Source organism: Cavia porcellus, unplaced genomic scaffold (genome assembly GCF_034190915.1).
Source record: "Cavia porcellus strain 051 isolate PalLab524CR breed Dunkin Hartley unplaced genomic scaffold, mCavPor4.1 scaffold_22, whole genome shotgun sequence".
NCBI classification, from domain to species: domain Eukaryota; kingdom Metazoa; phylum Chordata; class Mammalia; order Rodentia; family Caviidae; genus Cavia; species Cavia porcellus.
Genome location: NW_026947505.1, coordinates 54739554 through 54767309, shown reverse-complemented (window position 1 = coordinate 54767309; position 27756 = coordinate 54739554). Strand labels below are relative to the sequence as shown.

General features: G+C 43.3%; 1 protein-coding gene across 1 annotated transcript in view; it reads left to right on the top strand.

Annotated features, from left to right (window-relative positions):
* The window catches only part of Gabrr1 (gamma-aminobutyric acid type A receptor subunit rho1), a 40342-nt gene that overhangs the window by 8246 nt on the left and 4340 nt on the right, over nucleotides 1–27756 (top strand). Inside the window, exons 2-9 of the mRNA XM_003467437.3 lie at nucleotides 6982–7035; nucleotides 12739–12845; nucleotides 14258–14325; nucleotides 15296–15519; nucleotides 19470–19552; nucleotides 22001–22141; nucleotides 23611–23763; nucleotides 26747–26943. Coding sequence (XP_003467485.2) covers nucleotides 6982–7035; nucleotides 12739–12845; nucleotides 14258–14325; nucleotides 15296–15519; nucleotides 19470–19552; nucleotides 22001–22141; nucleotides 23611–23763; nucleotides 26747–26943 — 1027 coding nt within the window. The remainder of the gene's footprint in view (nucleotides 1–6981; nucleotides 7036–12738; nucleotides 12846–14257; nucleotides 14326–15295; nucleotides 15520–19469; nucleotides 19553–22000; nucleotides 22142–23610; nucleotides 23764–26746; nucleotides 26944–27756) is intronic.

The following is a 27756-nucleotide window of genomic DNA, read 5'->3' as shown; positions in this document are numbered from 1 at the left end:
ATGTAGCTACTGTAAACTGGATTATAAAAATTTCATTGCCACTGCATGGAAATTGATTTTATCTATGTTGATTTATGTCCTGCAACTTTACTGTATTATTAGCTTTAACAGTTTTTGGTTGGAACTTAGAGCTTTTTATATACAAGATCATGTTATCAGCAAATAGCAATAGTGTCACTTCTTCCTTTCCAATCTCTTACCTTTTATTTCTTTCCTTTATCTAATTGCTCTGGCAAGGACTCAAATAGAAATAGTAAGAATAGGGATCCTCAACTTATTCCTAACCTTGGAGAGTGAAATAGACTTTCTTCTTAAAAATTACTTTCAAAACTTGGTTGTTTTATTTTTATTTTTGCTTAGCACATGTTGGTAGCCATGATGATCACATTCATTGTAAGGAGTTGGTTTTTATACCTAACACGTCTCAGTTCTTTTTATGTCCTCCTGCTCTCTCCCCTCTCTCCACCTTTTCTTTATTTATTATAATGTGATCATTGTTTAAAGTTTTTTCTGAGTCAGGGTCTTACTATATAGTTCAAGCTGGCTTTAAATGCACTATGTGTTACAGCCTGGCCTCAAACAAATGGCAATACTCTTGCCTCAGCCTCTCAAGTGCTGAGATTGTAGGCATGTACCACCTTGCCCAGCTAAACTTTTTTAACATGAGAAAAGATAAAACAAAACATAACAAGTCACCCATAATCCCCAAATCTATAATTAACCCTGTTAACATCTTTTGTATTTTCTTCTGGTCTTCTTTTTAAACATATATTGAATACTAACTAGTTTAGGAATGTTCTATGCATATAGTTTTGTAAGCTTACAGTATTTAATATAATATTGTCTACATGTTTAAAGTTTACAGATTATTTAATGATGCACAACAAACTGCCATTTAAGCATTTCACAAGGGAGACCTCATGGTCAGAGGTGGATGAAGCGATCACATTGAATGCAATAAAAGTAAGGTCTTAGACCTTTTCTGTGAAACCTTCCTCAGCTTACCCCTCAAGGCAGCTAGGTGACTTGCCTCTGAGCTTCCCTGTCCTCAGCCACTCCTCCCCAGGAGGACTAATCATTAGCACTGTCGTTTTCATCTCACCTGTCACTGTTTTCAGACTATGAGTCCTGTAAGGTTCACACTGCACCATTCATCTTCATCTCCCACAATGTCCAGTACATGGTAAATGATCAAGAAATGTTGCTCATTTGTATTTCATTAATTCATCCATTCACTCATTCATTCAACAAGTATGTACAGAAGATACTGTGCTCCAGTACCGTGCCTAAGGCTTGGGAGACAATGGTGAGCAACGTAGATCTGCTCCTGCCCACAAGGTGCTGCCAGTGCAGTACAGGGAGACTGATGTTCATCAGATAACTTTTGCAGAATGTCAGATCTTCAAGGACCTTAAAACTACCTTGTTTTAGAGATGAGAAGGACAAAGCCCCAAAAGCTACAAAAAGCCTGTGCTACATGCCTGGATTTACCACCCCTCACTTTTCTACTTCCTTAACACTCTCCATCATAAAATGAAAACATATTTATATTGACAGATACAATACTCAAATTTAACCATGAGAAAATGTTTTAGTGAGTGAAAAACTTGAACACCTGTTTCATATGGTTTAAATTAATGTTTTCTTGCTTAATCCTTATTACAATCCTGTGAAGTTAGTGTTACTGTCCCATTTTATAGGAAATAGAAGTGCACAAAGACGGAGCAGCCAGTCTGAGGTTAGTCCCTAGTGTGTGGCCTCTGTGCGAGTCTCACCGACGAATGCTAAACCTGTGCCCCTTCCCATACTGTAAGCTACACCAACTAAGTGTAACTGTATGTAAGCAGCTGGAGCCCTCGCAGTGACAATGACTCCTCCTGAGCACCATGAGCGGCTGCTCTCACCCTGCTGTGGAGCTGTGCTCACGGTTCCGTTCCCCAATAACGCAGGTGAGCCGCGGAGCCAGGCAGGGAATTTCAATCAGTACCTTGACAGTGACAGCAGCCTGGGCCTCGCTTCTTGACAAACACATTCTCTTTTTCCCCCTTTGGCAGATGATACTTTTAATCAGCTGTGGGGAGCTCAAAAGAAATTTAACAAGGGTTTCAAAATGTTCAAATTCACATAAGCACACACAGCAGAATTTAATCACTAAACAAAGACTGCTCATAAAGGAAGCGATGTTGGGGTGGAGACAGATGATATCTAAAATAAAAGAAATAGTCCTTTCTATAACAAGTGGTAAAAATACAATCGGAAAATTCTGTCAGTGTGAATAAGTAGAAAAAATTCAGAGCTCTAAATGTAAAAAAAAGTATTCCAGTGTCGTCCAGAGAGAAAGCACAAAATAACCCTAAAATTCATAGGGAGCCAGAAGAGACCCAGAAGAGCAAAAGCAATTTTGTGCAATAAGAGCAAAGCAGGAGGTTTAGCAGCACCTGACTTCAAGCTACACTACAAAACAAATGTGACAAAACCAGCAACATGCTGGGAAAAGAGGTGGATCAATGGAACAGGACTGAGATACGGAAACCTCCCCAGACATATTCAACTGTTTGATCTTTGACTGTTCCATCTCATGGCCTTTGTCCTGCTTGTCAGCCTCTCGGGGAAGAGTCTCTGGACATCCATATAAAAGGGCCTCCGCTTCCAGTGCTCGCTCCCTAACTTCTTAAGTGGTTATCATCAGAGTTTAGAATTCATGTGCACCCAGAGTTAGATGGTGCCCAGGTTGTGAGCCTTTGGTGTACAGCCTGGGCACAGTTACAGCCAAACCCCAAGATTTATCAGCAAGCCTGAAAGACAGTGGTAGGAAGGACTGGCTTTGGGACTTGGCACTACGATGTACCTACTCTGTGACCTTGCGTAAGTCATTTGATATCCTTGAGGCTGCTTCTGTACTACAGAGTCAATTGTCTGTCACTTCAGGGTTGTTACCAGCTGTGTGAACCAATGTATGCATACTTTGACTTTCTATTTTTTATTTTTAATTTTTTGGTCTTTTTGAGACAGGGTCTCACCATGCAGTTCAGGCTAGCCTTGAATTCACTTTGTAACCCAGGCTGATCTCAAACTCATCATGATCCTCCTGTCTCAGCCTCCTGAGTGCTGGGATTATAAGCATATACCACCAAGCCTGTACTGTGACTACTGTAAACTCAGTAAGCACACAAGACTCTGGGCCTTACTTATGCCATCCTGTGCTGGGCACAGATGAGAAAAGTTTGGACGGGTCTTTGTTATTAGGGGTTTTCCTTGTTGGGGGACAGTTTTATATTATGCAGGCCCTGTGGCAATACTTCCCTGCCCTGCTAACCCGGAGGCCTCTCCTAGTAATGTGAACAGGTTACAGTGTCTTGCTCTGCCTGAACACACACTGATCTGATGTCTCCAACACAATCCAATACAGTAACGCTCCTGACTTTTTATAGTCTAAGTTCTTAGAACCTGGCCAGGAATCAACCTGGAGCTTTGTCCCAGATGTTTTCATAGCACTCATTTTTTAAAAAATTTTATTTTGGAAGTATACAACAGAACAAGACAGAATAAAGCCAACTAAGATCGTACAGTGAAACTGATACAGAACTTCACAGCAGGTTACTGGGATAACAGTAATAGGTATCACAGTATATTTTGTTATCTTTATAATAGTTGTTCTTTCAATCACGTATATCAAATTGAGATTAAATATAGAACACTATAGAACTCATCAAAACAGAATATTGAATAGAGTAGTACCATTAATCAGAAAAGAGCAAAACAGTAATAAAAATATTTGCTTTCAAAGAAATGGTAGAAGGAAGTCCCCCTTATTTGCTATGGTCAACCTCCCAGGAGATGCTCAGATTTCTGGTTCCCATTTGCTAATGGGCGGCAGAGGGGGGCGGGTGTAGGGTAAGTGGGATATTTGACTTTAGGCCATGCGTCAGTAGGCTCACTATTGCTTAGCAGGGAGGCAGGCTGGTTGTTTGGTTTCACAGCATCTAAGTTCCAACGCGGTGTGGATCTCAGGAGCTGCTCTGGTTCTCCCCCTGGAAGGGCCACAGCACTCATTTTTGATGGTTCTCTCAGCTCTCAGGAATACAGTGCTGGGTTTGTGCTTCTGCTTCCAAATTCTGTGATCAGCTCCAGACACTGGTTTTTTTTTTGTTTGTTTTTGTTTTTGTTTTTTTGGTACTGGGGATTGAACTCAGGACCTTGTGCATGCCAGACAGGCACTTACACCTCTTAGCTATACATTGTTAAAGGGCTCAAGAGAAGTACAAGACAGAATTCCTCCTCTACAGAGCTTACTCCAGGAAGAGAGCTAGCCAGAAAGACACTGCCATGCAGGATGGCACACAGCCTAATGAAAGCACACACGCAAAGAATTCAGTGGGAAGCAGAAAAGCTAGGAATGCTTCCGAGAGGAGGTGACACATGATCTGGGGTAAATGAAGCTGTCTGGGTAAGCAGGGGTGTGACAAACGGTGAGTAGGACATTTCAAACAGCACACCAGAAGCAAAGTGTAGAGATTTAATTGGCAACTGCAAGAAACTGAACTAGAGTGGAGCAGAATCTGGGAAGGAAGGTAGGTAGAAAAACATCTTTCATGTACAAACTTACGAGGAACATACAAGAAGCAGATGCCAAGAAGACCCACAGGTGAGAACCTTTCATTCTGTCTAAAACCAAAATGAATGTTCAAAAAAGCTCACATCTTTTGATTGGTGCCAAAAGCTGTCTCAAATGTCACCCTACATCATCTTAACTTGGGACATGTCTATCCTTTCTTCACAGCTTCCCAAGGCATCATTCTGTAAATACTTATCAGCACCAATTTTTTGCAAGGTCCTACTGGCTTCTATACAAGGGAAAGACAAACTCAAACCATCTGTACTAACCCAAATTCCTGCCAGGGGGAGGCAAGTCTTCCCACAAGACTTCCAACCTGTGCTTCTAAGCCCTGGAGACAGAGCCCTTGGGTCTGACTCCGGCTCCATTGCTTTTATAAGCTACTTAAACCCTCTATGTTTTCGTTTCCTCCTGTATAAATTGGGGTAGTAATAAGGCCTGCTCCACAGGGTGTTGTGAGGAGTAATTCAATGCATGTCACACGAGTTAGAATAAAACCTAGCAGATAATAAGTATTCCAGCAGTGTTAGCTGTTCCTATTATATGTTTCGTGTTATACTGTACTTAATTTTGACATTAATAATCAAGCCCTCCCGAAAATAATCCTACCCATGGCTAATAAAAAGATGCCAATGACATAAAAATATTCTGTAATCTTGAAATTTGAGTTTAAATGCAAGTTACACTGTGCTTTCTCTCTGAAGATCTTTATGGAACAGCAGGGGTTAATTTTTAATTCTTTACTTCTCTTTTATGCCTGTATCAGTCAGGGTTTTACTAGATAAATAGATTATCACAAGGTATACAAATGTATAAGAGATTATAAGATTGGCTTAAAATGGTCACCCACAGAGCTGGATGAAGAAGTGAGCAGAGACAAGGTTTCTGCACACTGAATGATTCAGTCCAAGAACTGGAGCTCACTGTAGTGTTCTTTGCAAGTATCAGAAGGTCTGCCTGGAAGGCTGAAGAGTCTATGGTGAAGGCTGAAGGATCCAAAGTGGGAGGCCAAGTGTCTGCACTAGAAGCCAGGAGACGATGCCTAAGCTGAAGGCGAAGACTGGGGCTCCTCCAAAGAACGGAAGCCAGTCCATCCTTTCTCATTTCCCTTTTATACCATTTACTTAACACCAATGAGAAAGACTTTAGGGATCCTCTGTCTCAGTCTTCTCTAGGCTAGAATCTAAACTTCACAAAGGCAACAGCAATGGCAGCTCAGAGTGGGACACACTGTTTTATCAGTATGCAGTTCTACGGCAGTCCAGCTGGAAGCTAAGGGCAGATGAGGGCCAATACTCAGAAGACTTGGGTGGGATGACCACAGGCTTAACATCAACCCTGACAACTTAGCAAGACCCTCTCTCAAGATACAGTGGATGGGGGATGTAGCTCAGTGATAGACCCTTGCCTGAATACATGAGGCCCTGGGCTCAATTCCTGGGATGGAAAAAAGGTGGGAGTGGGGGGCTGGGATGAGTTTGTTTTCGATCTGACTCCTTGTACAGTGTCCCCAACTCTCTTTTCAGGTGCCTATGTTAGGAAGAGGATTCCTCCCTTGCTTCACTTAAAAAGTATTGAGAATCCACTGAGTGAAGAGGACTCTGCTCCCAGTGGCTTTCCCCCCACTCCCGTCTTAGATTTCCCACCTCCTGACTCAGCCATGTAGAGCTTACACCTGCCACTGCTCTACTTGCTACAGATAACATAATCCCTGTACATCTGCCCTAATTTGTCCTTGTGTCTCAGTGGAGTCCCAGTAGAAAACAGCGTCACACTCAAAAGGTTTAATTACTGATAGTGGACTATGCACAGAGATGTGGGCAGAGAACGAAACGGAGGTGCTGATGCTGACCCTGGGAAGAGCAGGACGCTGTGGATACCCTGGGCAGAATAACACAGGCACTGCTAGCCTCGAAGCTTATTATTGCTAGCATTAAAGAGGGGAGAGAGTGAGGAATAAATATTCTGACTGCTTTATCTTCTTCCTGCTTCATGGAACAGCATGAAGCCATAACCAGTGGGCCAGAAAAATCAAGAGGAAAACATTTTACTAAGTTACAATGTGCAGCCTTTAAGATCTAAACCTTTGTAGGAGTGCTACCACTTTCAGGCCTGGGTCCATGAGTGAGGGGAATATTAAGCCAGACCTCATCAAACAAGCTTTTCTAAATAATTATTCTTCTGGTCCCTGTCCCTGTGGGTAGTTGGGAAATTCTCCCTGAAATGGTAAATTAATGTGCTAAAGTTTCATTGTTTCTGTATCTTATTCTGGTTAGGTCTGAGATAAATCTGGAGATGCAAGAGGTGCTTTGATGGTCTGAGTATCCTGCTGGCTCTAGAATGTCTTTTTATTTTTATTTTCACAGTAGGCCTCAAAGACAGAGACGAGAAGTGCATGAAGATGCCAACAAGCAAGGCAGGTATGACCATCAATCTGTGCATGCTGTTCTAAAGACGGGTGTCTGCCCCACATTTGTAGTGATTTTCAGCCAGGACCATGAGGCAAAGGTTGGGGACAAAAGGAGGAGAACCGAACAGGAGGTGAGGGCTCTTGCATCGAGCTGCCTGGGAGAGGATGTGTTGTGGGCTGATAGGTTTTTCCTCAGCACAGTAGCAAAGCAAGAGCAAAGAAAGGAAAAAAGAAAAAGGCCTTTACTGAGGCACGGGAGGGCTGCAGGAGAGACAAGACACCCCTCGGGGCAGACAAAGAAACCACGAGCTTTTATTCAGTGTGACGGGGAGTGGGGTGGGCAGAGTTTGAAGAGTGGGCAAAGTGATGCTTTGACAGCTGATTAGGAGAATGTTAGCACATGCTTGAAAAGCAGGAAGCACAATTTTTGGGTTTGCCAGAAGAATGTGGAAGCCAGTACTGAATGGAGGTGCTGTCTAGCACCATGTTGGGCAGGCACCATGCTGAGCCTGGCAGAGCTTCACTCGGGCAGAACCTGTCATTCTCATCTTTTGGTTGTTAGAGGCAATGATTCTCTTAAACTGCTTCCTGCTGAATGGGGGTGTTGTGATGGGGACCAATGTAGTCATCAGGATGATGGGTTGGATCCACGTAGCAGCTGGTGCCAGGGGTCTCAGCCAGGACAAGGAGTTCTCTGGTAGTGAAGACTCACAATCTGAATTGAAGAAATCTTGAAATCTTAAAAGTTTAAATAGACACGGAGTGACAAGCAAAAAACCAAAAAACAAAAATCCCAAAAACCACAGTATAAGGAGTCCTAACAGGAGAGAAGATAGGGAGCAAGTGTCCCCAGTTTGGATTTTTTACAGATATTATTGTAATTTATTTTTAACTGCCCATAACAGCAGTACAGTTTAATACAGTTAAATACGGGGTATTTGGAAGCTGCCAGAAAAGGTTAAAGATTGGAGCCCCTTTTGATATTTAATTTATAACCCATTTTTAAATATATCTTTTGATTATATTTTTTGTTGGCTGTTTAAGACCAAATTAAATTGAGACTTGCATTACTTAAAATTAACCTCTGACTATCTATCAAGGTCAGTTAAGTCTCCTCAGGATTTGTCTTGGAACCATGGGTAGAGCCTCTCAGTTCTCAACAGTGGCAGCCATCAGGATGAGTCACGGCCACTGCTTGACCAAGTTACTTTCTGTGAAAGCTTGGGAGATTTTTCTCTTGGTGACTCTCCTTAGGAATACTATACATTGTATCACACGTTTTTGTGGTCCCATAATCTTAATCAGAAGACAAGGGACTCCTAGAGTTACGGGATGTTGCTGCAGAGGTTCTCTTAAAGCCTGAGTCTTCAATGACATCAGAGGGCTGCAGCCAAGATATTGGTCGTGCTCCTGGCTCATTTATCTTTTTAGTTTTTGGTATCTAGATCTCAGTTGTTGAACATCCAGAAGAAAAGACTGATAACATTACAGCTTAATAAGATAGTAAGCTTAACATTACTACTTTGTCTGATTATCAAGCACCTTAGAACATAAAATAGCAACTGATATTTCTATCAATCATGGATGTCCTAGTACTTAAATCCCTGTAGAATGTAAACAGTTACAAATTTGAAATCAAATATTGATTGTAGCATGACAATTATGACATTTTGTAACAATTTGAATTTACATTTTGACATAAAATACCCCTTCTAGTCAACCATCCTTATCTAATACATAAGAAGCTTTTCCCTAACTTGTTTATATTTAGTGGTATATACATCACATAAGTTTTTGTTACAGGCAGAGGTCCTAATATGAAACAAAATTTTGTCACACAATCCCTGTTTTACATTTTTGGAAGACCCATACATGTGGAAGCATGAATATATTAATACACCATGAGGTTAATAACAGTCTGTCACAGCTATATGAAACCTTTGTATAAGAGCATCTTTAAATTAAAAACCTTATTGTGTTATTTCTTTTGATGATGACCAGTGTGAACATACTAAAATAATAAATTTTTATAATTTTAGTTGGGGTGTCTCCCATAAGGCTATGGAGGTCATTGGGGTTTCCAATTAATGAACAAGAACTGGTTAAATGTTACTAGGCAGCTGTTTTCTTATTCACCAATTGAAGTCCTAACAAACAACCCCGCCCCTTCCCTAAGGGATTTTGTTTAATTATCTTACTAATTTTTAATGACTTATACAAAACCCAATTACTACATTTAACATTATTTTTGAACAATGAGAGACTCTCAAGTCATGATACATAAGTAACTGCATACATTAAATTTACACAATCAATTATAGCATCATTTTGACCAGCTGGCAACTCAGATGGAAGCATGCTTTTAGATGTATAACCCATATTAAATTTTGAACCAATGATCCAAAAATGGAAAAGGAAAAAATTGTTGAGCTCAAAAACAGCTGTTTGTGGATATGACAAACAAAAAAACGTATATAGACTATCTGTACAGATTGGACATAGAAACACACACAGTTTAATAGACAAACACCCTATACAATCAGAGTGTACTCAAATATATTTGGCCAATTTGAATTATAATGACTGTTTTATAGCTTTCACATTGGTAAGTATGAATAAACTACTGAGAACCTTTTTGCAGATCAAATAACAGAGATCTTTTGAAATAAGAATCGAAAGGAATAAAACCTTTTATACCTGCAAAAGCAAAGAGTTATTAAAGCAAAGACAGGTATTAGGAAGTCATAGGAATTAATCACAAATCGGAGCTCTTTGACATTATTTCATGGGTCAGCGGCAAAGGATCCTAAGTGCTGTGAGACATGGGAAAGGTCAGAGAGGGAAAAAGGACATGAACGTGGATCTTTAGTGCCTGTCACCTCACGGACAAGAAGGAGACGTTGGGGTGAGTGACATTTCAAAGGAGGCTGGAGCGGGCACAGGGGCGGTGACGCATGACTGACTGGAAGACAGCAGCGAGCCGGAGGGGCATGGGATGGTGGAGGCTGGGAGGAGCGAGATGGGTGTGATGGCCCATCATACCCAGGCAGGAAAATGGCGATGGTAGGGTGAAGGAGGAGCAAGGGAGAAGGGGTGATGGGGAGCGGAGGGGAAGACAGCGACAGAGAAGAGCGGGAAGTCTCGGGGACATGAGGGGCTGGCTGTGTGGAGTGGGCCAAAAGAGCTTGGGCCACCCCACGTGCCTGAAGGAGGGGGGGACACCCCTGAGAGCAAAAAAGGCCTGTACATCAGGCTGCTGTCACAATAGCAGAAGTGGTCCAGATGCGGAGGGTGGCATGATGGAAGATACCCTCTCTGGTCAGTGGTGGGCATTATGGAGCTGTGGCCAGGCTGTCTGGCGGTAAGTGCGCCTCTTTGGGGGCAGGAAGAAGGATTTCCCATTGTGCTGAATTCGAGGTGAGCCAGAGGCTACAAAAGCCAAGCCACAATCCCTTGGAGAGTTATCACCCTTTTTGGGGATCATGCAAGAGAGAAATAACTCTGTGGATCCCCAACACCCGCACCCACCAGGCGTCAGTGAGGGAACAAGGGGGGGGGGGCGTTCAAAAGATGAGGATTTGAAGGGTACAGGGGAAATCCTGCAGAAGCCCACAGTTTCTGAGACAGGAACCCCGAAGCGAGAGGTGGCTACTGGCAGAGGGAGCGCAAACTGGGGTGACTGCAGGAGCCAAGCCCCTTGTCAATCCAAGTTATGGATTATCAGAAATGATAGATTTTTCCTCAGCTTGGAAGAAAACCGAAGAAAGGCAAAGAAGAAAAGGCCTTTATTGCAGTCACAGGAGGGCTGCAAAAGCCTGTGAGACCTCCCTCAGGGCAGACAAAGAAGTTGTGAGCTTGCATTCAGTCTGGCAGGGACGGAGTTTGAAGAGCCCCATTTTGACAGCTGACTGGGGGAATGCTGGTGTGGACACGAAAAGTGGGGAGCTCAATTTCCGGATTTGCTAGAAGAATACAGACTCAGTGTTGAATGGAGGTGCTGGCCAGTGCCATGTCAGGCAGGCGCCACCCTGAGCCCTGCAGCGCTCCACAGGAGCGGGACCGTCACGGGCAGCAACTCTCCCTTCCCTTGCTTGGCGTTCCCAGCTTCCTCCTGGCATCCACCAGCAGGGGGCTGGTCTTCCTCACAGCAGAAGGATGCTCCCACCTCAGCTCCTTCCCTTTGCCAAACACTTTACAGTTTGAAAAGTCTCTCCACACACACTGTTCCTCTTAACCCTCCCACCCCAATCCAGTCACAAAGCTCTACTTCTAACTGGTTGGGAAAACTGAGTCTCACGGAAGCAAACAAGATGCCCAGGTGCAGGCAGCAGGCAGTTTTGGTAAGGGACTGACAGGTGGGCCGAGCCAGTCACAGGGCACGTGGAGGAGGAAATGCATCTGGGTGCAGTGCTGTCTCCTGACCCACAGCATCAGCAGCTTTGAGACCACATTGGTGACGCCAATTCTTGGGGCTCAGCCCAGATCTACTGCATCAGGCAACACAGGAAGCAGGAAGGTTAGAAATGTAGGTTTTAACAGCTCTCCAGGGGATGCTGATGCAGGACTCATGCCAACGCCATCGACTGGGGGCCCTGGCACTGGGGAGAGCAAGCCTGTGCGGTTCCCCCCTGGGGAGGACGCGGCCTGGTACCAGCACAGGGAGGAGCTGGGAAGAGAGTTATTTCTGAGGGCTCCAAGGGTGGTGCTGATGGTAAATGAAACATAGGCAAAGCCAAGGCAGTTTTTCTTGTAATGGCAAAAGGGTGTGAGTCCAGGTCCTTTTCAGGAACCTGTGCCGGGAGGAGAAAGCAAGCATCCTGGGGCTCTTCCAAGGCATATTCAATACAGGAAAGCAAGATTGGAAGGCTTTCTGTAACATGAACTATGTAAAAAAAAATAAAGGAGAGAACTAAGAATATACATTTACTCTGGCACATAGTCTAGCAACCAGTGAGAGGAGAACCTGGGGATGGGGACAGGGCGGGGACACAGAGGCAGAGGGAGTAGGTACAAAGGGGGGCTTACATTTGACTGCATTCTATATCACATTGTTCAACCCTGTAAATATATCACCTATTTAGAAAAAGTGGAATTAAATAAAATTGCCTGAGTGCAATTCAGAGACTGCTTCCCATGAAGCCAGGGCAGCCGACTTGAGATTGAGCCCACCACTCTCCCCCTACAGACCGGCCCAACACAGTCTGCCTACTGGCTTCCCCTCCAGCCTGCCTCCGGAAATGGCCACAGCACTTTGGAGGAATTTAGGTTCATTAACAAAACCAGGACAAGTAATCGACAGTCCTGGTTACACATTCAAGTCATTGGGAAGACCCCCACCCCATTCGAGCAGAGCTGCTGGGGTCAAACCCACAGCTCTGCACTGCAATGCTCTGCCCCTGAGCCATGCCCCCAAATTGGGACGTTATTTTTTTTTTAATGTCAATTTCAAGGCCCTATTCCCAGACCACCCAAATCAGAATCTCTGAAGTAGGGCCTGGGCATGTTCATTTGCAGTTAAAAATCACAGTCTTGAATTTTCTTGGTCACTTTGTTTATCCAGTAAGCTGGAGAAAGGAACAGGGACTAATCCAGTGGCTAAAGGAAGAAATAACACACCCTGTCAGATGTGTCAGGATCAAATCAGAATGCAGATGGTTTTTATCTGGCTTGGTTAGACTATGTGATCCACCTGTTTCTTGTCTGGCCCCGGCAGCCCAATTCTGAAGCGGAGCCCTGACATCACCAAATCACCACTGACCAAGTCAGAGCAGCTGCTAAGGATAGATGACCACGACTTCAGCATGCGGCCTGGCTTTGGAGGTAAGAAATGTACATCTTTGTGGGAGTGTCTTCTTTCCTAGGGTCCTTCTAGCTGTTCGTGGGTGGGCAAGCAAGCCCGGGATCAGGTCTGCTTCAGTCGTGCGTGGTAGATAAAGAACCAAGCCCACAGCACCTCCTGAGTGTCTGCCCTCCCAACTCTGGCTCTGCTGAACACATTTTTGGGAGTATCTTCCAGTGGCAGCCAGGCTGGGCCAGCCAGGTGCTCCTCGGGCCACTGCTTCTGAGGGCAGCTTGGTGTCAGTGAGACCAGCAGCTGGCTGTGGGGTGATTGGGCAGCTACAGCCCAAAAACTTCCTCCTGAAAATGTCTTGAAATTTAACCCAGCGACCTTGGACCTAGTTTGGTCTCATCTGGAAGCTGGCAGACGAGCTCTGTGTGGAGGGTACAGTGTGGTCTGCTGGGTCTAATTAAATGAAAATAGCTTGAGAAAACAATGATTTGTGCAGAAAAATGCCAAAGCATTTTGAAGCTCGGCTTGCAGCTGCTGGGTTTCTGCTTGCTTTGTGTCAAAGAGGGTTTTTCTCCTTATAGGATTTATATATTTTTCCTGGAGAAAAATATTTGCTTTAGGAATCATTCTCATGCTTTTATTTCTTCCAGTTAGCTTTGCCCAGAGGACAAGTAGGTTCTGGAAGTGAATCTCTACTCTATAATCTGCTATTGTTGAATCCAACCCCTCTTTTCATTCATTCCATGGTGATTCAAGTGTGCTCTGTGCCTGATCCACATCCTTAAAATGGGGAAAGGAGACTGAATCTATTTATTAAGCTTTCTTATTTCTTATCTGTAAGTTTGTATGGCCCAGAAATAATAACACATCTAACATTTTTTAAGGTCATCCTGATACATTATGCTGCTCCATTGTGTAGACAGAATGCTGATCTGTGAGTTTGACAAATGACTTGAATATGACTTCAGTTCTGGGCACTGTTACCAAAGAATGCTTCTCATAGCCAGGCAAGAGCCACTGGCTTCCATGAGGAATGAGGGTACAAAGTCAAGAAGTAAATTAAGAAAACAAATGGGTGGCCTCATGCCAAGGAATAAGTCTTTCTATCAGACCCAGACTTTAACTAGGTCTTTAACATAATTCTAGACAAGTATGTGAAACAAAAGTTAATGCTATATATTAACCTCATTGTTTTAGAATCACCTGGATGATTCAGTCAAAATACTTTGGGAGGGGTACAAAGAGGGCCTGGGATATTCCAGGGAGCCAGTTCACAAGTCCATTCTTTTATTTCTGGTTTAACTTCAGGTTGGCACAACCAAACTGCAACTCTGATGTAACTCTGAGATTCCAGGTTAAATACTTCTTTGCCTATGTTTAAAGCACGTGGTTTAGAGTTCAAGTAAAAAGAATAAATACTCTTCTCATGCTCTGTCCACAGGCCCAGCCATTCCTGTTGGTGTGGATGTGCAGGTGGAGAGCTTGGATAGCATCTCTGAGGTCGACATGGTAAGTGTTTCTCTGACAAAGGCTGTAGGCCGGGAGATACACATGGGTCCGTCCCTGACTAGGACCTCCGTGCACCTGCATCCACTTGGTCTCATAGTTCCCCTTGGAGGTGGGAATTCCCACATTCATTTTACAGGTGGGTTATGACACTTGCTCCAAGCTATGCCCTTGGTATGAGACAGGGCCAGATGACAAACTTGATCTTTCCCTTTGCAGTACCCAGCATTTTGCTATCAGGATGCATGCTGGGCAAAGGCTCTCAGATGTAAAGAGCATGATCTCAGATTGCACCACCAAACAGCCAGACAGAGCTTATAAGTGCTGATTCTGCATCAGGCTGTGGAAAAGCAAGAGTACCTCTCTTTTTTCCCTTTTGGTGGGTTCAAATACAAATAGAATATTTTACACAGAACTTATAGGACTCCTTAGGATATTACCTTGGTTGTGGTTCCCCAAAAAACAGACCTGAGACCAGCATTGTAGCGTAAGTAGTTTTCTTGGGAAGCATTCCTGGGAAACACCAGAACAGGAAGCGAGACAGGGAAGAGAAAGAAGCAAACAGGACTGTGCTCTCAAACAGCCATTCCTCTAGCCCTCATCTGCCTGGGATGCTCCAGGAATGAGCCAGTCAGGCAGCTCAGGGTCCCGGGGAGCGGAGCATTAACCCATCACCTTCTCCTCTGGTGGAGGGTGGCTCAAGGGTATTAATGTTCAACGCTTACAGCTTGAGTGTCACATGTGGGCAGCAACAGCTTTCCTGGCCAGTGGCAGGGTGGCATGGGCTCCTGGAGACTCAGCTGCAGGCCTCTGGCTGAGCTTCTCCCCTTTAGTGTCCTCTTTCTCTTGTACCAAACCCAGGATTGAGAAGCAAGGCCTGGCTGGGCTCGGTTTCACTCCCACTTACGTGATGGCCTTGCCTGGGTAGAAAATGTCCTGCTGACCTCTGTGGTTTCCTATGCCCTCTGCCCAGGACTTCACCATGACTCTCTACCTGCGGCATTACTGGAAGGACGAGAGGCTGTCTTTTCCAAGCACCAACAACCTGAGCATGACATTTGATGGCCGGCTGGTAAAGAAGATTTGGGTCCCTGACATGTTCTTCGTGCACTCCAAGCGCTCCTTCATCCATGACACCACCACCGACAATGTCATGCTGCGTGTCCAGCCTGACGGGAAGGTGCTCTACAGCCTCAGGTAGGCAAGGCAGGTGCTGCGGCCTGGCCAAGACAGACATTACCTTACATTAGCCCTTTTGCTTTTGGGCTTTGAATGTCTACGTTTCAGCAGCTGCCAAATTTGTCAGCACTGAGGAAAACTAACTTTACATATGATTAGAAATTTTAAAGAATTATTCAATCTTGGAAATATATTTGGGGAACTGTCTCAAGATGATACTTACAGTTTATACCTTATCTACATATTTTTAACATTTAGCTACATTAGCCAGTGTTTAATAAAAAACATTTGGCACACACCTATGATCCCAGCACTTCACAGGCTGAGATGGGAGGATTGCAAGTTAGAGGCCAGCCTGGGACACACGGGAAGTTTGAGACCAGCCTGAACTCATATGAGACCCTTTCTAGAAACAAAGGAACAAACAGACAAGCCCTTGCCTTTTCTGATCTGTGGCTCCTGGTTTTGAGGTATATATTTAGGATTTTTAAAAAATCTTTTGCTGCATCTGGCAAGCTATAGGCATAGTTTTTATCCTGAAAAACTATAGAACTCTGGGTCACCTTATGACAATAAATGACATTATTAGCATCACTTTTATAATTTAAAGTATAAAATCCTTTCCTTTCATGAACACAGAAGCTTAGAAGTGTTTCACTGCCACTGGAGCCCTCAACACAGCATGTGCATGGTGCTGCTTTCCTGGGAGGGAGGGCGGGAGGGCAGGTGGGGTGCGCTCAGGTCCTGGCAGAGAAGGGATGTGGTTACTTGTGGTGAGTTACTCCTCTTGTCAGCACAGCACAGAGCAGATTTGTGTAGTTCAGGTTTATGGACACTGCTTTGGCTTGTGTTCTGGTGAACAATAAAGATGAGTCCTGACACCAATGTCTAAGAGGCTTCCTGGATGCACAGTGTATGTTTAGAGCCAGAGATGGTGAGACTGAGTTTCTGTGCACATCCCTCAAAGCAATATTTACAACCCTAGAGCAACACCAGGACTGCCAAGAACTAGACCACGAAACATGTGACCACTGATGGGCTAGTAAATGTTTAGCAACTGTCTTAGGGAAGTACAGAGACACAGAGATGATTATAAACATTATTGACATAAAGCACATGATTTATAATATAATAATACTAAGTAATGTACTCTTTATTATGAATTCTGTATACATATAATTTGCACAGGATTACTTATTTTTTCTTGTAAAAACCATGACTGGTTTTTATAACTCTATCACCAATGATAGTTCTGCAAAGTCAGACTATGAGTAAATGTTTATATTCATTTTTCTCACGTGATTGACAATTGAGTGTAGATTTGATCAATGTTCGCTGATATTCTTGTATATGTAATAAGACAAAAATGGAACAATGAAGGATTATGTTGGAACTCTACTCACTCATCAAATAAGCAATATTTTTGCTAAGTTGGAAAATAGTTTTCAAATAAATGAAAACATGTTTCCTCAGCGTGCTGCACTGTTAACTGTCTAATAATATTAGACACAAATTACTTTTAATTTTAAAATGTTTCCTTGGTCTAGATGATTAACAAACTAATAAATCAAGTGCTCAGGTGCTGATTTCTATAGTGCAAACATTCCCCTCATGAGTGATTTCAACCTGCCAACCTGATGTCGCAGAAAGCAGAGCCAGGGAGAGATGTGGGCAGGAAGATGGTGTTACACAGTTAGGAAGTGATGAGCTTTGAGTTCTATTACTTTAAAAAAAAAATGTAACTGTCAGTCTATTTGTGCTGACATAATACCTGGGTACGGGTAATTTATAAACAATAGAGATTTAAACTGGGCATGATGGCATTTGCCTGTAATCCCAGCTACTTGCAAGGCTGAGGCAGGAAGTACCCAAGTTTGATTCCAATTTGGGGAACTTAGGGAGACTATTTCAAAAAAGAAAAACTAATTGAGGGCTGAGGATATAGCTCGGTGGTAGAGCACTTGTCTGGCTTGCGTGAAACCCGGGTTAATCCTCAGTATCACAGAAAAACAAGTGAAAAGAATGAAAAGTTACTTTTTCAGAGTTCTGGATGCTGGGAAGTACAAGATCCAAGTACCAGCAGCTTTGGTGCGTGGTGAGGGCTTATTCCTCCCCTTCTTGCTATGTGTGTGGGGGGGAGGGGAGGCAGCTGGGGGGACGGCGGGAGGGGGAAGCCAGCAGGCTCCTCCGGTCTCTTTAGAAGGGCACTAATCCCGTCCATGGGGCAGAGTCCTCATGGCCGGGTCACCTCCCAAAGGCCTTCCTCGCCTCTCAATACCAACACTTCATGGTTTAAATTCTAACGTACGGATTTTGAAGGGACACTTCCATGAAAACCATAGCAACAACTTATTTAATTTAAATTTTCAATGATTGCTCTGTTTAACAACTGGCTTACAAACTTCTGGAAAATCTAACAAATGCAAAAGTCTGGTTTGGTGTCACTAAGCATGACCACAAGAAGCAAGACAGAGGAAACAGAGTGGAAAATCCTGTATGGCCTCACCAAAAGAGACACCTCTTCCCTGCCTTTGTGCCTTCAAAATAGATTATTTGATTTCTCCTTATAAACAAAAGCATATGTTTTGTTTGATTTCAACGGAAAAAAAGGGGCCTAAATTACTGAGAACTACCACTGTGAAATTCATTTCAGGGACAGTGTGGAGTATGGGGATACTGGCAACTCTGTCAGCAACTTGGCAGCTTCTAAACTTCACACTATACATTATTCTCCCCCCTCATTCATTCATTCATTCATTCAACGGAGTTTTGTTCTGATTTGTTTTGTGGTGCTGGGGATTAAATCTACAGCCTCATGCATGTAAGCAAACTCTCTAGCACTGAGCTCCACTCCAGCCACATTCAACAGAGTTTTGATAAAAAGCCTTGTCAGATCCCGTCTTAAACTCAGGATGTAAAGATGAGTGACAGACACCGCTCTTAATGTGACTGCTGCAGAGTGGAGGGCAGGAGAGAAGCAAATGAAAAGTGAAAATTGAGATGTGGCTGCTGTGTAGTAGGCAGAAGGGCAGGAGCAAAGCGAACAGGGTCACAAGATCAGGGAGTCCTGGGCACCGAAATAAAAGGCGCAGCTCACACATGAGGCCTTCCCTCACAATGGTAGACTTTACCACCGAGTGCCAAGAATGTACATTTGAAGAAGTGGGGAATGTGAGGAAATCACATGGAAAATTCCATTTCGAGAATGTTCTTTTCCTTTTTCCATTTAAATAAAAAGTGGAGGGTATTTCTTTTTAGGCATAAACTATGCAGGTCATGCTCACAATTTATATATATCAAATTTTGTGTGGTTGGAGGAAAAAATAGTACATTCAATACCAGCCAACAACTGTTAAGCACGTCCTGCTGTGAAATTTCCCACTGGATGGGAGACTTTTCATCTGTCACTAGTGATCTGTGTTTGTTTGTTCTTTGATGCAGATTTATTTTCCTGTGTAAGCTCTGAAGCAAAATCGTTAGATGCTAGCAAGTGCTTGCATGTTAGTACAATGAACCTGGCATGCATGAGGCCCTAGGCTCAGTCCCCAGTAACACACACACACACACACACAAATTCATATGAGCTTTATTTCAGTTATATTGATTAAGACTGTTGTTTCTTTAAAATGTTTACTGCACCATGACACATTTTATGTGCTGCATACTGACCATAATGTTAAATATAAATACCTAAGAGTACCCCAAAGGAGTCCTTATAAGTTTCTTAACTAAATTCTGACCCATGGCTTATGAGTTAACAGAAAGAGGCTGTTGAGCTGGGGGTTTAGCTCAGTGGTGTAAGCACCTGCCTGGCAAACGTGAGATTGTGAGTTTGATCCCTGATACCAAAAAAGAAAAAAAAAAGAGGCAGTTATATGCAAGGAAGTAGAGGCTTCTGTTTGCTTTATCATCATCCTGTACTTGTGTTGCAGGCTTTGAAAACTTAGGTTTTGCCTTCTTGTTTCTAGGGTTACAGTGACTGCCATGTGCAACATGGACTTTAGCAGATTTCCCCTGGACACACAAACGTGCTCACTTGAAATTGAAAGCTGTGAGTAGAACTGTGCTGGGCATGGGCACACACTTCTAAACAATCTCAACACTCTGTCAACAGCAGGAGCAGTAAGATTTCCCTAGCCATGGCTATGCTTTTAAAAGTGATTTTTTTCTGAAGATTTGGGTGGTTTTAAAAGTCAGGGATGAATTGGATCCAAAGTTTTCTAGTGCTACCATTGATCTAACATCCTGTGTAAGTGATTTGAAACCACAGGGGACCCAAGAGTTTTTACAGTGCCCCAAGGGAACTTCTGGAGGGGGGTTGATAGCTGTGTGAATGTGGAGCTCCTTTCAAGCCCTTGGCCCAACACACACACACACACACACACACACACACACACACACACACACATACAGAGTCCATCTAGAGAGCTTGCTACTGCTCTGTTTTATTGCTCTTCTAAATATGATTTCTGTTGGAGAAGGGATTTCCGGGTAATATCCTAGGGAACTGACACTGAGCACTGAATTTCTGTGAGAATAGACTCCAACTCAACCAACAGATCTCAGGAAACTTGCATATAAGTCCTAGAAAAGTTTAAAAACCAAGTTCCATGACACCACAAGAACAGACAATAAAGGAAAAAGCAGGAAAGTCAGATTTCATGAAAATTTTAATCTTTTGTGCATCAGAACATAGTATCAGGTGGCTGGGGATGTAGCTCAGTGTTAGAACACTTGTCTAGCACATGCAAGGTCCAGCATCACACACACACACCCCACTATCAACAAAGGTAACCCACAAAATGCAAGAAAATATTTGTAAATCATATATCTAATAAGGAATTGATAGCCACAATATAAAAGAACTCCTAAAATTTAAAACCAACTGCTTTAAAAATGGGCAAAGGACTCAAATAGATATTTACCCAAAGGACATATATGAATGGCTAAGAATCAGGGAAAAGATGCTCAACATCACTAACTATCAGAGAAATGCACGTCAGTATAGCAAGGTACCACCTCTCAATCATCAAAGTGGTTACCGTTAAAAACAGCAAAACAATGTTGTGAGATTTGGAGAGACGAACACTGTTCCGTGAGAATGCTGTGATACTTGTCATTCACACAAGGATGTAACTTGCCTTGGATACAGAAATAAGAGGCAAAGCCAGGCTGAAATACCAAATATGTTGACTCCAAAGCCTTGTTTTTCCCACTTGACCAGGCAACTTCTGTCCTCATCTGTAACGCTGTTTATTTCAGGCTTTGGCAGTCAACATTCTGCCAGAGAAACAGAGCCAACAGAATATACCTAGTAAGAGATGTACTACAAGGAACTGGCCCCCAGGGTTGTGGGGTCAACTCTGTTCTCCTGTGCCTGCGAACAGGCCGACAGGACGGCAGCCTAGGAACTCTCAGACAAGAGCTGATGCCACAGCACACAAGGAAACTCTTTCACAGGAGACCTCGGCCCTGATTTTCACATCTTTACTTGACTGGGTCGGGCCCATCTAGATTATCCAGGATAATCTCCTCTACTTAAGGTCCATCAGTTGTAGATATGAGTCACATGTATAAAATACCTGCACAGATTAGTGTCTGATTGAATAACTGGGTATAATAGCTGGCCAAGCTGCCATACAGATCAGGGGTTTGAAAGTGGGAATAACATAGTATTAGACAGCTCCAGAAAGAATGGTTTACACGTGGACAGATGGAACTGCCGACTCCATATGGCTTTACCTGGATCATGTCCTACCTGCAGGCAGGTTTGTGCAACTGGACGGAGAAGTGGGTTCACCTGAAGGGTGTGCCATTGAAGGGAATGGTAGCACCAGTGTGATGACCATGGAACCACTTCAGCTCTACTCTGGGCAGGCTGGTGTACCTGGAGCCCTACAGATGAAAGTCTTGTTCTATCCCTATTTTCTCATGGGTCCTCTCTTACTAGAACATAGCCCCTATTTGGTAGTGTTTAAAAGTATTTATCATTAATTAATAAATCCCTATAGTTTGTAAAAAGAAAATAAGGATTAATGACCTTGAACTACGTGAAAAATTTGCAAATATTAACCCCTCCTGATCTACAAAATAGCAATTTTATTTTGTTTAACCTAAAAACACAGGCTAAACTTCGGGCTGAGTCCTTTTTCAGGAACCATGAGCATTTAAGCTTGGGACTTTCTGATGACTTTCAGAAGAGCAGGGAGAGGGGCTGGGGATTTAGCTCAGTACCATAAGGGCCTGCCTTGCAAGTACATGGTCATGAGTTCAATCCCCAGAACCAAAAAAAAAAAAGAAGAGCAGATAAAATTATATTTGTCTTTTTACATTTTGTTTTGCTTTGTTTAGAATGCAGTTTGTTGATTCAAACTATCTTAATACAATTCCAATACGGTAGTTTCTGAGGGAGATCAGAATACACAGCTTCCAAGCAGCCCCTGCCCCAGACAGCCCTGTCCTGTCACCAGGTGCCCAACGCTGGCTCCCATCTTTTCAGATGCCTACACAGAAGATGATCTCATGCTCTACTGGAAAAAAGGCAATGACTCCTTAAAGACAGACGAGCGGATTTCACTCTCCCAGTTCCTGATTCAGGAATTCCACACCACCACTAAATTAGCTTTCTACAGCAGCACAGGTGAGCGCCGGGTAGGAACCAAGCACCTGGGAGGCTTAGGTTATCCTCTATTTCAGGAGAGGTGTGGTTTTGTTAAGTAAGCAGACCCTGTGTCACTTGCATTTGCACTGGGAATCCTACATGAAGTCTACCATGTGCCAAGCATACGGTAGAAAAAATGTTTTTATATCACCGATCTATCTGAAGTGATAATCTAGGAAATATTAGTAAGGACTTAGGTATAAGCCATGTCAGCAGGTTTGTTTGAAACAGTCATACTGACAGCTTAGTAGGTGGATCTCACCTCTGATGTACTGACTAGGACCCCTCCCATACAGCATGAAGCCAGCCTAATTTCGATTTGTTTTCCGTTCATATTTGCCCTGCCCCGGCCAGCACCCCTGGCTTCTGCTACACTGTCTACTAACAGTCCCTTTGGATCACCCCGTGTTGAGCCTGAGTGCAGGAACTTCAGTCCTTCCTTGCTTTTTCCTTTTGGGGTCAGGCTTGTCAACGCTGGACTCCTACACACACAGCTTCTGCCCACTGCCTGAGGGCACGCTTTGTGGCCTTCTCCCAGGCATCCTGTGAGTGCCAATTAAATTGTGGAGGTGAACTCTCTCCACTCATGCTTCTGTTCTGACCAAGCACCTTTCAGGATGATTTTACTCAATCTTTATTCAGTTTCTGTTGCTCAAATAGTGTATGAATGTGGACGTGCAACCTTTTAAGTACACCATAGTCTTCTAATCAATGAGAGAACCATTTTACTCCAGTCTAGCATGACAATCCTGTGTATCGTCCATGTTCATTGCTCAACAGGTTATTTTGACCCTCAGTCTTCTGATGGTTTCCCCACAATTACTTGCTGATTCCAAGAGGCAAGTCCTATGCAGTCAGTACCTAGGATGCCAAGTTCCCAGTTAATCCTGCTATGTCCCCACTAATCTCAGTCCTTGGCATCTCATGATTCTTCTGACTTTTCCTGTTCTTTTTATCCTTCCTTTTCTTTTATCTCCTCCTTGTATCTTTTTTTCCTTGCAAAGATCACTCCGTGCTTTTATATTGTGCTTAGCCATATATCTTTAAAAATACACTTCCCTCCAAAGAAATTTAACTGCTTAAATCAGTGCTTCTCAATCTTTGACACACATACAAATCGTGTAAGGAAATGATTTAATAGAGATTCTGCTTCAGTAGGCTGTGGCTTAGGAAGCACCCAGGTGACAGAGAGGGTTCTGGGTCCCAGACTAGATTTTGAGTAATAAAAGTCAGAATGATTTTATGTAGGGCTTCCCTTTATTTTTTGGGAGGGGTGTGTCGATATTTCTGGGTTATCATATAATCCCTGGATTCCTGTTTTTTTTACTCCCACCCTGTGATAAGAAACCAGTGGAATGGCAAAGGCATTTGTGATTCTCTGAATAACATTTCTTTTAGGAATGAACTGAGTAGCTGTGATATGTGCTGTCTCTTCTCTTGTCCCCCAGGCTGGTACAATCGCCTATACATTAATTTCACTTTGCGTCGACACATCTTCTTTTTCTTGCTCCAAACCTATTTCCCCGCCACCCTGATGGTCATGCTGTCCTGGGTGTCCTTCTGGATTGACCGCAGAGCTGTGCCCGCCAGAGTTCCCTTAGGTAAGGAATATCTGAAGTGTATTTCAAGAAACTGAAAAAACAATCATTTGTTCTAGATAAAACTATTCTTATAAAGTTGATGTTATATTCCTGATGCCATTCTAACTTGAAAATTCCACAAGATATTGATATACAGGTAAAAATCTCATTATCAGGACCCTAAATGGCAAAACCATCTCCAGGTTCCCACAGGGACCTGTGCAAGCAGCTCACCTTTGTTCTGGTGCAGCTGAATCTTAGAGTGGAGGATCACGGTCTTTGGATGATTTCTCTGATCATCTGTATAATGAACACTATTGTATCACAGGGCTTGTTAAAAGGTGGTCCAAGGGATCTTAGAGACAGGATTTTGGAGGGAAATTATTTCAAATGAAGAGTTTTGCATCCCACCTTACCTGCAGAATCATAATCCGAGGGAGGATCAGAAACCTGCATTTTTAAACAAGCTCTCCCAAGTAATTCTTGTGCATCCTGCAGTCTGAAAATCCTTCCTCTATCAGCCTTCCACCAGTGGCAAGTTGTCATCAACTCTTTCTCACTTTAAATATTGTACCTACTTAATCACACACACCGCTATTGCTCAGAAAGTTCAGGATGACTGCAAGGGAGAGTGTGGCCCACTGGGTCTTAGTGAAAGTGGATTAGAGCTTGCCTGCGGGGTAAGCCGGGTCCCCTGTGATCTGGTGTTTGCTAAGCAAATATTCTGAGCTCAACTTGAAATCCTGGGTAAGTTTCCAAGAACAGATGCCCTGTACTCTAGGGTTGTTCTGCTGCTTGAACAGTTAAGTGTGCTGTGGAGCTTTTAAATTGGTCTCCTATAAATGAAGTTAACACCATCATCCTTGGTAGAAATGACCTCAAGTCAACACTGCTGGCTGGGCAGCTGGGTCCAATATGGGGGTGGCTGTCAGAGGCGCCATGACTAAGGCGGTCCAGGACTGCAGAACTTTACAACAGCATCAAAGACACAATTAGTACAATAAACCTCAAATGCTTTTCCACTTTGATTAAGGAGCAGTTACAGGAAACATAAACTTTCATATGTGGTTTTTTTCTCCCAGTACTGGGAATTGAACCCAGAGGTGTTCTATCACTGAGATATACTTTCAACCGTTTTTATTTTGTTGGTTTATTGATTTTTTGATGAATTTTGGGTACATTTTAGATATACACAATGGTCACATGTGTTAGAGGGAGTTTGTACCTGTGCATGATGTACCTTGGTTCTTTTCCCCAGCCCCCTTCCCCTCTCCCCACTTCACCTCTCCTTTCCTCCTTGTTTACGAAGGCCGTTTCCCTTTTCTTTCTTCCATTCTTTTTCTTTTCCCTTCCTTCCTTCCCCTCTGCCCCATACTTTTCCCCTCCCATTTCCACTTGAATACGCTCTTCCTTTTCCCCAGTATCTACTGTACATTTTGGTCCTTATTTATCCTTTCAGGTTCTCACACCAGAGAAACAATGTGATATTTAAACCTGTGTGTCTGATTTATTTCACTTACGTGTATGGAATATTTTTTTTTCTTTTCGCTTCTCCCTTCTCCTCAATTCCCCTTTCTTTTGAACAGTTTTTTCCTGTTCCACAATACCTTTTATACACTTTGGTCCTTATTTATATATTCAGTATCTTTTACCAGAGAAACCATGCAATATTTGTATGTGTGTCCAATTTATTTCATTAAGAGTATGATCTCAAGGTGCATCCACTTACCTAGAAATGTCTCAAGTTTACCCTTCTTTATGGATGAGTAGTACTCCATTGTATAAGCAAAAATGCATCTTTTTTTATCTATTCTGTGGTTGATGGGCATTTGGGCTGTTTCCAAGAATTAGCTGTGCTGCTATAAACATGAGTGTGCATATATGGCTGTGGTATGATGTTTTAAATTCTTTAAGAAAGATACCTAGAGGGAGAATAGCTAAGTCAAATAGTACCTCTAATCCTAGCTTTTTGAGGAATCCCCATACTGGTTTACACAGTGGTTGCATCAGTCTACACTCCCACCAAAGTAGAGAAGGGTCCCTTTCACCTATAGCCCACTGGCATTTGGTACTGGTTGATTTCTTGATAACAGCCATTCTTTCTGGGGTGAGATGGAGTCTCAGAGTTGTTTTAATTTGCATGTCTTGAATGACCAGTGATGCGGAACATTTTTCCATATGTTTATCTGCCATTTCTACTTCTTCATCCAAGATGTGCGTCTTCATTCCAGTTGCCCACTGTGGATTGGGCCTTTATATTTGGAGAGGGTCTGATTTGTTTCAATTACTTGTGTGTTCTAGACATTAGTCCTTTGTCTGAGGGACAACTGGCCAAAACTTTGCCCATTCTGTGCACTGTCTCTTCACTGTTGTGATTTCTTTTGCTAGGCAAAAGCATTTAGTAGAATGAGATCCCACTTGTTGATTCGTTGTAATATTTCTCTTGCAACTGGGGTTTTGTTCGTGAAATGTCTGCCTACCCCTATGTCTTCAAGAGTCCTACCTAGTCTCTGCTCCAGAAGATTTGCTGTTTCTGCTTTAATATTTAGATCTTTGATCTGATTTTAGTTAGTGTGTGGTGAAAGACATGGCTCTAGTTTCAGTCTTTTAAACTTTTGTGTTTTGGACACCATCTAGCTAAACTGTACTGCCTGGCCTCAACCTTCCTGCCTCTGCCCTCAGCCCGGCTCACGGTAGTGTGAACCACACTGTGCCCAACTCTGCAAACTTGCTTTTTTTTTAATGACTGAAAGAAATGCCTTAATGTCAAAATATCTGGGATTCTCTGTAGAAAGATACAGCAAATGAAGATTACCATGAATACACATGTGAAAGGGTAGGAGGCTGAGGGGGGGAGTGAGGGAATAGTGTGGAGAGGTGAACACGGAAAGTTTCCTGAGGGCGAAATCTTCAAAGATGAGTAATGGCAAAGAAACGGACATCAAGTCATCTAAAATTTAGTGAAAGAAGCGCAAGCTTATTCCTCACCGATTGCTTGCTGCAGGCATCACGACGGTGCTGACCATGTCCACCATCATCACGGGCGTGAACGCCTCCATGCCGCGTGTGTCCTACATCAAGGCCGTCGACATCTACCTCTGGGTCAGCTTCGTGTTCGTGTTCCTCTCGGTGCTGGAGTATGCGGCCGTCAACTACCTGACCACCGTGCAGGAGCGGAAGGAGCGGAAGCTGCGGGACAAGGTGACTTTCCTGAGTGCTGGGCAGCTGGGCCAGCCGGGGCTGGTGCAGTCCTGAGACTGTGGGGCGGTCAGGCTCTGGCGAGTGAGGCCAAGTACTGCTCCTCTACCTGCTCCACAAGTTTGCTGGGAAGAGCAAACAAAATGATGTGTAACAGTATGAAATTTAGTCTGGGCTAAATCTGTCGTTCATGAAAACATGTATTTGGCATCTGTCATAGACCAGGGGCCACTAAGCCAGTTCAACCAAGACATGGTCCTTCTTATCATGGTGATGCTCAGGGTTTCACGACAGAATCCCAGAAGAAGAATGAGTTTACATCAGGAGACATATTGTGTATGAACACAGAATAAAAGAGCACATCAGGGACAAGCATCCTCCATTTGAGGGCATTTTCCCTCTTAAGTGACTTCCTACATCTTCCATCACGTCCCACATTAGCTTCCTCCTGCCTGGCTCTCCTTTCTCCATCCAGTCTGCAGCTCAATGTTTATCCTCTGGAAAAATCTAAGCAGCGCAGTGAGCTCACCCATAAAGCCATGTCTTTCCCATTCTTGCCCCACCACCACACACTGACACACTAATGTGGTCTTAAACGCTTTTATTAATGGCTCATATATTTGCCACCTCATGGAGAACAGGGCCGTTAATATAACTGTATACAGTCTTGTTTGTCTCTGGTGTGCCATTATGCTGTTTTCTATGGATCACTATACAGTGTCTAGTGGAACCAAAATGGGTATGTGCTATGTAAGAATGTTTACAGTGGCACCACCACTCTTTTCCTATGTCTCCCCTAAAGTGGGAATAAAAGAA